General features: G+C 51.4%; 1 protein-coding gene across 5 annotated transcripts in view; it reads left to right on the top strand.

Moving 5' to 3' along the window:
- EZH2 (enhancer of zeste 2 polycomb repressive complex 2 subunit) overlaps positions 1 to 12,017 on the top strand; it is a 122,615-nt gene that overhangs the window by 76,626 nt on the left and 33,972 nt on the right. For all 5 annotated transcript variants that reach the window (XM_034761288.1, XM_034761290.1, XM_034761287.1 and 2 more), the window contains 2 exons: positions 8,550 to 8,670; positions 10,356 to 10,499. In XM_034761288.1, the coding sequence (XP_034617179.1) occupies positions 8,550 to 8,670; positions 10,356 to 10,499 (265 nt within the window). The remainder of the gene's footprint in view (positions 1 to 8,549; positions 8,671 to 10,355; positions 10,500 to 12,017) is intronic.

Raw genomic sequence — 12,017 nt, 5'->3', positions numbered from 1 at the left:
CAGCTTGATGTGTAAGGGTGGTAACAAAATCTTCCTTGATTCAAGAAGTGGTGGATGCTGAACACTTTTCCTCCCAGGCTCCAATGACTGTCGGAGTGGCCAATCTTTCTTGATGTAGTGGGAATCTCTTGCACAACTATCCCATTCGCAGAGAAAACAGCAGTACTTTGTGTATTCAGTCTGCAGACCAAGCAAGAGAGCAACAACTTCAAATCGCCACAAAGCTGCCACTGATGTTGGTCATAGTTTATGCACCTCAAAAGTTGTTTCATGTTGTCATAGGTTTCCTTCATATGGACTGCATGACCAACTGGAATTGATGGCAAAACATTGCCATTATGCAATAAAACAGCTTTAAGACTCGTCTTCGATGAATCAATGAACATTCTCCACTCATCTGGATCGTGAATGATGTTGAGGGCTGCCATCACACCATTGATGTTGTTGCAGGCTACAAGATCACCTTCCATGAAGAAGAATGGGACAAGATCCTTTTGACGGTCACGGAACATGGAAACGCTAACGTCACCTGCCAGGAGATTCCACTGCTGTAGTCTGGAGCCCAGCAGCTCTGCCTTACTCTTGGGTAGTTTCAAATCCCTGACAAGGTCATTCTGTTCACCGTGTGTTATGAGGTGTGGTTCAGAGGAGGAGGATGGGAGAAAATGTGGGTCCTGTGACATTGATGGTTCAGGACCAGAAGTTTCATCCTCTTCCTCTTCCTCGTCTGACTCAAGTGAGAGTGATTCTGGTGCATCAGGAACTGGCAGCCCTTCTCCGTAGGGTACTGGGCGTATAGCTGATGGAATGTTTGGATAATGCACAGTCCACTTTTTCTTCTTTGACACACCTTTCCCAACTGGAGGGACCATGCATAAGTAACAATTGCTGGTATGATCTGTTGGCTCTCTCCAAATCATTGGCACTGCAAAAGGCATAGATTTCCTTTTCCTGTTCAACTATTGGCGAAGATTTGTTGCACAAGTGTTGCAGCATATGTGTGGGGCCCACCTTTTGTCCTGATCTCCAATTTTGCAGCCAAAATAAAGGTGATAGGCTTTCTTAACCATAGTGGTTATACTGCACTTTTGTGATGAAAAAGTCACTTCACCACAAACATAGCAGAAGTTGTCTGCACTGTACATACAAGTACGAGGCATCTCTGCTCACTTTTGCTAAACAGAAATGTGTCCCTTTGCAAAATCAAACACTGACAAATAAGAGAGCATGACACTGCATGATTTTTAGAGCTGATATAGGGCAATTTGTTCAGCAGAGTGATGTAAGCTTCGTTATGAGTGCATCATCCATGACTTCTAGGAATAACCTGATGCAATTCATATCATGTATGATGCAATACCAGCTTCAGATTGCATCATTCATTGTTTTGCCTAAAAAGCAAGTACTGTCCAAACCCAGTCATAGATTTATTCATAGATCCAGTCAAAGATGTATTTTAGTCATTTCTGGTTTAAATTGAGATCCCTTCCCTTTATAACTCACTTATCCTCCGCCATTCCCAAGTCAAGGGTTGTATATACTGACCCAATAGCATATCTTGAAAACTAGAGCCAATCAACAATTTTAAGCATCATTTTCGTTCTCAGTGACCCAGAATTAGTAAAGTTTGACTACATTTATTTCAGAAGCATTTTGGCTGTAGAGCAGTGTAATCGGTCATCCTTTTTCATGTTAGTTTAGTGCACTGAAGGCAACCCTTTTTATTTAGAATAAAAAAATACGAAATATACAAATTACTATATGTGCCTCAAACTGACTGATCTTATTATTAGAAGTGATTTTTAACCCAAATAACATCAGCAGCTAATCCACAAAAAAACTCAACCCACAACGAAATGTTTTTCTCAACAAAAACGAAACATCGACCCTCTATCACTGAAAGCCAAAATTAAAAGTTCTTCTTCGAGTGCTTGCTCATATCCATTCCATTAGGTGTGCGCGCGCCGCGTGCACGATCGTCGGAAGATTTTTACCCTAGCAACACCGGCGGGTCGGCTGTGGAGCCCCCTAGAGTGGCGCCTTCATGGCGCTGAATATATACCCCAGCCGACCCGGCGCCCCCTCAGTTCCTTCTTACCGCCCCTGACGGTCGTTGGAACTGTGGAGCGCGGCGTAGCTGTTCTCCACTCTCCCTAGCTTACTTGATCATTCAGAGTTATAGTTATAGTTGTAGTTCTAGTGTTTATAGTTAAATAGTTTTTAAAGTTGTTATAGTTGTATTGTAGTTCAGGGGGTTAAGGGGGTCGTCTCCCCCTTTCTCCCCCGGCCGCGGGCCCGGGCTCATGCCCAACGCTCCCGGCTTCAAGCAGTGCGCCTCCTGCGCTAAGCCTATGCCAACGAGCGACCCTCATGACTCCTGTTTGAAGTGCCTGGGAGAGTCCCACCAAACAGACAAATGCAAGATCTGTAAGGCCTTCAAACCAAGAACCAAGAAGGAGCGGGACTTTCGGCTCAGGCAACTCCTAATGGAGGCGGCACTTAGCCCGGACACTCCTTCCACGGGCCAGACTTCGGTGCCTAGCACTTCGGTGCGCAGTGCCCCGGCGGCACCGGCTATGACGACCACGCGAGTGGCGTCAGACAAGCCTCCCCGGCACCGGACCTCGTCGGCACCGCAAACACAGCAAGTGCCGCGGCGCCGGTCATTATCCCCAGGGCATAAAAAAGCCCATAAGACGGGGACGTCCGCGCCGAAGACGCCGGCTCCCCCAGTGCCGGGGGTAGAGCCGCGTCCGCCGATGGAGCATCGGAAACAGGCTCCTCCAGCACCGTCGACTCCGGCGCCGAGGCCGTCGAGTCCGGTGCAAATAGCGTCTCCACCGAGGCCGGCGGTGATACAGTGTCTCCCGTCGACTCCAGAGACCTTCGCGGCGGCGAGAGACTTGATAGCTCTCACGGAGCCGGCACCGCCTCAACCACCGGCACCGACTGCACCGTTGACTCGCCCGGTACAGTCAAGAGGGAAACCTGCCTTGATGCGCCCTCCATCACAAGGGCTGGAACCTCGGCGCCGATCCAGGTCCCGAAGCAGGTCCCCACGCCGCTCGCAGTCCCGGCACCGAACGTCTCGGCACCGGTCGTACTCGCGGTCAAGATCTTCTTCGCGGCACCGCTCTACGTCTCGGCACCGATATGATCGTCGGCACCGGTCAACGTCGAGACGTAGTTCTCGGCACCGCCACGCTCGACGCTCGACGCCGAGGGGCCGATCCCGGCACCGGGCATACTCTAGGTCCTCGTCGAGGTCCAGATCCGATTCCCGGCACCGACGAGGTCATCGGCACCGGTCGCGGTCCCGGCACCGATCGCCGGCACCGCACAGAGATAGATCATCTCCGGACCGGCACCGTGCGGCACCGCAGACCACGGGGATCATTCCATCTTTCACGGCACCGCCATGGCCGTCAAGATCAGCGTCTCGATCCTCAGAGGACCTGTCGAGATCGGCATACCCCCCTCAGGGGCAGGCCGAGGAACGAGACTTGGGCCATCGGCAGGAGAGGGCAGAGGACCACCCTCATGGACCATCTCACTGGTCGTTTTGGACCCCGTGGGCGTACCACCAGGAGCAAGGGGCTTCGTTACCATCGACCTCTCGCTCGGGTCACTCGGTCAGAAGGGCCCCAGAATCCACCATCTCTCGGCCTCCGCCTGGAGGCGTAGAGGCTTCTGTGTCCACACCACCCGACACCGTGGACCCAAGTGCCGGTGATGCTCCGACCCAAGACCAGGGGGACCGGGACCCCCCCTTGGATCCACTACCACCAGAGGCGTCCTCCTCCTCCTCTCCGGATGAGGCAGTGGCGGGCACTTCATGCACGGGTCCCCCTCCGATAGATCTTCGGGCTCACCAGGATCTCCTGCGCAGAATGGCCCGTAACATGGACCTGCAGACGGAGGAGATAGTGGAGGTGCACGACCCGATCGTGAACATCCTTGGATCGGATGCCCCTTCGAGGGTGGCATTACCCTTGATCCGCACGATCCAAACGAACGCGGATACGATATGGCAGACTCCTGCCTCCATTCCACCCACTGCGAGAGGGGTGGAAAGGAAATACTTTGTCCCATCTAAAGACTATGGGTATTTGTACACACACCCCCAACCGTGCTCACTGGTGGTGGAATCAGTGAATGCACGAGAGCGCCACGGCCAGCAGGCTGCAGCGCCAAAATCAAAAGAGGCTAAGCGGCTTGATCTGTTCGGCCGTAAGGTTTACTCAGCCGGAGGGCTACAACTTAGAGCGGCGAATCAACAAGCGCTACTGAGCCGCTACAATTTCAACTCCTGGAACTCTATGGGGAAGTTTAAGGAGTTGATTCCCCAAGAGTCCAGGGAAGAGTTTGGAGCCATGGTTGAGGAGGGTAAGAAGGTGGCTCGGACCTCCTTACAGGCCTCCCTGGACATAGCGGACTCGGCCGCAAGGACCCTGGCCACAGGTATCGCTATGCGTAGGACCTCCTGGCTCCAAGTTTCGGGTTTGCCCCCTGAATTACAGCAGACCCTACAGGATTTGCCCTTTGAAGGACAGGGGCTGTTCTCGGAGAAGACGGACTCTCGATTACAGAGCCTCAAAGACTCCAGGACAATCATGCGCTCCTTGGGGATGCATGTTGCGGGTCCCCAGCGCAGACCATTTAGGCCCCAGCCTCAACGGTTTTACCCCCCTCCACCTCGTCAGAGACAGGACCCTGCCAGAAGGCGAGGGCGAGGTGGTAGGAGAAGATGGGCTGGCCCTCAACCTGGTCAAAACCAAGGGCCACCAAGACCACCTTCAGGTCCGAGACAGAACTTTTGAAGGTGCGGTCGAGGACGACGCCCCAGTCATCCCCCAGGATCCAGCTCCCTCCTTTCGGGATCGCCTCTCCCACTTCCACCGTGCTTGGTCCCTTATAACTTCGGACCGTTGGGTCCTCCGCACGGTGGAGAGGGGATACGCTATCCAGTTTTCTTCTATCCCCCCCTCCCACCCCCCTTCCCCGTCCCTCTTCAGGGACCCTTCTCACGAGCAACTTCTTATGCAGGAGGTTTCTACGCTCCTGGCCATGGGGGCTATAGAGGAGGTTCCGATAGAGTTAAGGGGCAGGGGATTTTATTCCCGTTACTTCCTGATCCCCAAGTCCAAAGGAGGTCTGCGGCCCATCTTGGACTTGCGCGGACTCAACAAATTCGTAGTAAAGTTGAAGTTCCGCATGGTCTCTTTGGGGGCCATCATCCCTTCCCTCGATCCTGGAGACTGGTTCGCCGCCCTCGACATGAAAGACGCATACTTTCATATCTCAATTTACCCACCTCACAGACGTTTCCTGCGATTCGTGGTAAACACGGTGCACTACCAATTTACAGTACTTCCCTTCGGCCTATCCTCGGCCCCAAGGGTGTTCACGAAATGTATGGCGGTCGTGGCAGCGTACCTTCGTCGGCAAGGGATACAGCTGTTCCCGTACCTAGACGACTGGCTGGTGCGCGGTCGCACCAAGGAGCAAGTTCAAGCTTACGTCCACAAAATAGTGCACACATTCAGCGAGTTGGGCATCCTACTCAACAAGGACAAATCCACTCTAGAACCTACCCAGAGAATAGAATTCATCGGCGCAGTTCTAGACTCCAGTCGTGCACAAGCCATCCTGCCAGACAATCGCTTTGGCACCATCACGAACCTCATTCAAGGGCTCAAGGCCTTCCCAACTACCACGGTGAGGTCGTGCCTCACCCTGCTGGGTCACATGGCTTCCTGCACGTACGTAACCAGGCATGCCAGACTTCGACTTCGCCCGCTTCAAACTTGGGTGTCATCAATATACCGTCCACATCGGGACAGCCTGAACATGGTGGTCACGGTCCCGAACTCGATCCTGGCCTCCCTCACCTGGTGGCTAGATCACAATGTGGTCTGCGAGGGGATGCCATTTCACGCCCCACAACCCTCCCTGCACCTGGTCACAGACGCGTCATCTCTGGGGTGGGGCGCCCATCTCAACAAACACCATACCCAGGGCCTGTGGACTGCATCCCAGTTAGCCCTACACATCAATGTTCGGGAACTGATGGCGGTACGCCTGGCGTGCCAGGCATTCCTCAGTCTCCTACGTGGCCGCTGTGTGTTAGTTCTCATCGACAACACCACGGCCATGTTCTACATCAACAAACAAGGAGGAGCACGTTCGTCAATTCTATGCCAAGAGGCCATTCGCCTGTGGGACTTCTGCATCGCCCACTCAATCCATCTCACGGCATCGTTCCTCCCTGGAGTCCAGAACACTCTAGCGGACCGGCTCAGCAGGTCCTTCCAAACGCACGAGTGGTCTATCCGTCCGGACATCATACATTCCATCTTCCAGAGGTGGGGGTTTCCCCAGATAGACCTGTTTGCATCTCGAGACAACAGGAAGTGCCACGTGTTCTGCTCCCTACAAGGTCGAGCTCCGGGCTCCCTCTCGGACGCCTTTCTGCTTCCCTGGAAAGACCACCTGTTTTATGCCTTCCCTCCGTTTCCTCTGGTCCACAAGGTACTGCTCAAACTGCGCAGAGACCAGGCACGGGTAATTCTGATCGCTCCTGCGTGGCCGAGACAACATTGGTACACCACACTGTTGGAGCTCTCGGTTCAGACACCGATCCCGCTTCCGTTGGATCCGGATCTCATCTCTCAGGACCACGGCCGGTTGCGTCACCCCGACCTCCAATCACTCCACCTCACGGCGTGGCTGCTCCATGGTTCACCCAGGCAGAGCAACAATGCTCGCACTCTGTGCAACAGATTCTACTGAGCAGTAGGAAGCCCTCAACACGGACCACGTACCTGGCCAAATGGAAGCGGTTCTCCTGTTGGTGCGAACAACGAGCCACATCCCCGTTGCAGGCACCCATTCCCCTCATTTTGGACTATCTCCTCTCCCTAAAACAACAGGGGTTGGCGATTTCCTCAATTAGAGTTCACCTGGCCGCTATATCGGCCTTTCACCCAGGGGAACTCGCGTCCTCGGTATTCTCTAACCCGATGGTCGTTAGATTCCTCAAGGGCTTAGACCGGACGTACCCTCAACATCGTCAGCCCGTCCCGACGTGGGACCTCAACCTGGTTCTCTCCAAGCTCACAGGTCCTCCATTCGAACCACTAGCCACCTGTTCACTTTTGTACCTATCCTGGAAGACAGCCTTCCTCGTAGCCATCACCTCAGCAAGGCGCGTTTCTGAACTCAGGGCGCTTACATCCGAGCCCCCTTATACAGTTTTCCATAAGGATAAAGTGCAGCTTCGTCCACATCCTGCCTTTCTCCCTAAGGTGGTTTCTCCTTTTCATATCAACCAGGACATATTTCTCCCGGTCTTTTATCCCAAACCACATGCCACTCGCCAGGACCAACGTTTGCATTCCCTGGACGTACGAAGGGCCCTGGCCTTCTATATTGACCGCACAAAGCACTTTAGAAAGACGACGCAACTCTTCGTTGCAGTGGCCGACCGAATGAAAGGCTCACCGGTCTCCTCACAACGCCTATCCTCCTGGATTACGTCTTGCATCCGGACTTGCTATGACCTGGCAGGTGTCTCAGCACCGCACCTCACCGCTCACTCCACGAGGGCCCAAGCCTCCTCGACTGCTTTCCTGGCACATGTTCCGATACAGGACATTTGTAGAGCGGCGGTTTGGTCATCTGTCCACACGTTTACAGCTCACTATGCACTAGTGCAGCAGTCCAGGGACGATGCTGCCTTCGGATCAGCGGTTTTGCACACAGCATTGTCTCACTCCGACCCCACCACCTAAGTTGGGCTTGGGAGTCACCTAATGGAATGGATATGAGCAAGCACTCGAAGAAGAAAAGACGGTTACTCACCGTTGTAACTGTTGTTCTTCGAGATGTGTTGCTCATATCCATTCCAAACCCGCCCCCCGTCCCCGCTGTCGGAGTAGCCGGCAAGAAGGAACTGAGGGGGCGCCGGGTCGGCTGGGGTATATATTCAGCGCCATGAAGGCGCCACTCTAGGGGGCTCCACAGCCGACCCGCCGGTGTTGCTAGGGTAAAAATCTTCCGACGATCGTGCACGCGGCGCGCGCACACCTAATGGAATGGATATGAGCAACACATCTCGAAGAACAACAGTTACAACGGTGAGTAACCGTCTTTTACACTTATCTTATTTAAATAAATAATTGTAAAGGCATTATTATCGACAGATATTTAATCCATTTTAGACAAGAGATTATCTGTTAACATAATGAGTATCCTGTTGAGGATAAGGGCTTGCCTACATGAGGAAATTGACCAGAATAGTTATAGTGGAATAGCAATTTCAGTATAGCTATGCATCAGTAGCTGCTCATGTGAGTATTCTATTCCAGAAAAAAAGTGACTTCATTTCAGAATGATTACGTGATTATATGGAATGCCACTTGTCCATTGCAGGTTTGGGACAGTCACACTGCTGAAATGGGTGCCTCGTCAAAATTTTTTCTCATGTGCTCCCTGAGAGAATTTCATTGCTTCTATTGTAATCATAAACTTTTCCACATTACTTTTAGGTAGAGGATGAAACGGTTTTACATAACATTCCTTATATGGGAGATGAAGTGCTTGACCAGGATGGAACCTTTATTGAAGAACTGATCAAGAACTATGATGGAAAAGTACATGGAGACAGAGGTGAGTCCAACCCACCATGTATATCAGTCATTTCTTCCTACCTAAACATGATTAACAGCTGCTTCTGTAGCAGTCAGCTTTATTATATAGTTTTATTTATAAGTTAAATATCAAAACTGAAGTATGATTCCTAAGGACTTACTATTTACTAATACTAATTACTGTTTAGTATTCTCCATCATCCCCCTATGCCATGTTGAATAGTGAGTATAACAGTCTTACTTAGCTTTTGTACATGGATTAATATTTATGCAGTTGTTTGAAAATATAAACTAAATCCTCACACCAGTCCTGAGAGGTGAAATAGCGAGGTTAACTTTGTTGCCCAGAACATACAGTTAATCATTGTAATAGCTGGGTTTGAGATTAGATAAGTGGTGAAACATTTCAAGGAGAATCCAAACATACTCCTGTCCCTTTTGACAAGACTTCTGAATTGTAGGGCAAAATGGCACAGCCAGATTGAGCCAAGAGATGGGGAGTTACACTCTTTGGCATTTCACTTGCCTTTACTGTGTATGATTGAATTTCTCTGGCATGCTTCCTAGGTAGGTGGTGTGGATGACTGGGGAGAGGATAGCAGTGAACTACCAACAACCTCTCTCCTCATTGCCAGTATGGCATAAAGTGACCAGTACCCCAGCCAGCTCAGTCCCCTTTATCTTATAGGAAGTGTGATATTACTAGAGCTTTATTTTTCTATTCCTGTTTTCGGGTAGAAGGATTTATATTCCCTCTCTTGGCTGGCATACAGGGATTTGGGAAAAATCCCTCAAAATTAACAGATAAGAAATTCTTGATTCTCATTCATCCTCCCACTCAGCCCCTCCTGTCTTGTACTGAATTTACGGATTGTAATGTGCTGTGGGCACAGGATCTGATAACTCAGGGGTGGGCAAACTACGGCCCGGATCCAGCCCGCGGGATTACCACCCCCGTGGCATCGCGGGCTCCACGCTGCTCCTGGAAGCGGCCGGCACCACCTCCCTGAAGCCCTGGGGGGGAGGGACAGAGGGCTCTGTGCACTGCCCTTGCCTGAAGGCACCGCCCCCTCAACCCCTATTGGCTGGGAATGGGGAACTGCTGCCAATGGGAACTTTGGGAGAGGTACCTGCAGGCGAGGGCAGCGTGTGGAGCCCTCTGCCCCACCTCCCCCAGGGGCTGCAGGGATGTGGTGCCGGCTGCTTCCAGGAGCAGCGCGGGGCCAGGGCAGGCAGGGAGCCTGTCTTAGCCCCGCTGCACGCTGCTGCCACCCTGGAGCTGCTCCAGGTAAGTGGCGCCAGGTCGCAGCCCACACCCCGAATCCCAACCCCCGCCGCACCCCTCCTGTATCCCAATCTCCTGCCCTGAGCCCCCTCCTACACTCCTGCCCCGAGCCCCCTCGTACACCCTGCACCCCTCCTGCGCCCTTGCCCTGAGCCCCCTCATACACCCTGCACCCCTCCTGCACCCTTTCCCAGAGCCCCTTCCTGCACACCACACCCCCTCCTATACTCCACCCCTCTGACCGAGCCCTACATTCATGGCCCTACATGCAATTTCCCCACCCAGATGTGGCCCTTGGGCCAAAAAGTTTGCCCACCCCTGTGATGACTAAACATATAGCCATAGTTGTTCATTTAAAAAAAAAACTGAAATATGGGGTAGAAATAAACACTTTTACTTCCAATCTTGCTGAATTTCAGAATGCGGATTTATCAATGATGAGATATTTGTGGAGCTGGTAAATGCACTTGGTCAGTATAGTGATGATGAAGATGATGATGATGGAGATGACAATCCTGATGAGCAAGATGAAAAACAGAAAGACCGAGAAGGCAACAGAATGGGTATGTCACTCCAGTAGATTTTAAAAACCTTTATTATTGTAGCAGTTTTTCCTGTATTTATTTCCTCAATAAATGGAAGATGTTCAGATTTATATTTTTGTATTTATGCTCAGTGAAGTTAACAACGTTATTTCTTCTAGTGATTGCACACGTCCATTCCACTTCAGGTGTGTGCATGTCTAGTGCACTGTTGAAAACTTTCCCCTCAGTGCTACGCATTGAGGCAGCATATGTGGATTCTGCTTCCTTGTGCCACCTTGCAGTGGTATAAAAGGCAGAGTTGCCCCTGATTCCACTCAGTTCCTTTACTGTTCATGATGGTTGTTGGAGTGTTATCTTGCTGTCGCAGGCTTTTCTTAAATTTATCTATTTTGTATATAGTTGGTGCTGGTTTTAACCATAGTTCTAGTGTTAGGTTCTTCTAGTCATAAGTAGGGCTGAACCAATTTCACGGCTGTGAAAAACATGTCACGGACCGTGAAATCAGCCCTCCCCTGTGAAATCTGATCTCCCGTGCTGCTGGGAGCCTGGGGCTCCTATCTGCTAGTCCAGCCACACGGGGGAGGGACAGGATTTGTCCTTCCCCTGCATGGCTGCTCTTTGTGGTGAGATCAGATCTACCTCTAGAGATAGCACAGAAATGAGGGTAGTACACCCTCACTTCTGCGCTGAAGCAACCCGGCTTCTGTCCCGCGGGGCCTTTCTCTCCTCTCCCCCACCCCACCTGCAGTAGTTCCTCAGCTCTGCAGGGACATGCAGGCCGCTTCGGGGGGAGTTGTGCAGAGCCTGGTAGGGAGCCTGCCAGTCTTCTCTCCCCCCTCCCCTCCCCTCTTCTGCACTACTACCCAGTTTGTGTAGATAGCCTGGGAGTTCTAAGCAAGCATTTTGGTGTGTTTGTCAAGGACTGTTTCTCCTACTCCTTTACCACCAGGCTATCCCACTATCTAAGTGCTTGGTCTTGCATCACTACAGATCAGTGTGTCTTAAGCATGGTGGAATTGGGATACAAGCTTCAGTTTATTTTTGTCTTCCCATCGCACCACTTTCCCAATCTGTTTTTAGGGACCACTCTCACAAAGAACTTCTCCTTTAGAAGATGCAATCTCTCCTATAGTTGGAAGCCATAGAGGAAGTTTCTCAGCAATTCAGAGAAAAGGGGTTTTATTCCTGCTGTTTCTTGATCCCAAAAGGAGGTCTCAGACCATATTAGTCTTGTGACAACTGAACAGATATCTGAAGAAAATAGTTTTGCATTGTCATGCTGGCTTCCATTATCTGCTCCCTGGAGACTTGCATGCTGGCTTCGACTTAAAAAATGCAAATTTCCAAGTGGCAGTACATCAAAGCCAAAGGACGTTCCTCAGATTCCTGGTCAACAAATCTCGCTACCAGTTTGCAGTACTATCATTTGGCCTGTCTGCAGCTCCACATATTTTCAGAAAGTACCAGTCGTGGCAGTGTTCCTGAGGAAATCAGGAGTTCAGGTGTTTTCCTACTTGGAAGACTGGTTGGTGAGAG

The sequence above is a fragment of the Trachemys scripta genome, chromosome 2, assembly GCF_013100865.1.
Source record: "Trachemys scripta elegans isolate TJP31775 chromosome 2, CAS_Tse_1.0, whole genome shotgun sequence".
NCBI classification, from domain to species: Eukaryota; Metazoa; Chordata; order Testudines; family Emydidae; genus Trachemys; species Trachemys scripta.
Note: the sequence above shows the minus strand (reverse complement) of the source record. Positions and strands in the feature narration are given on the sequence as shown.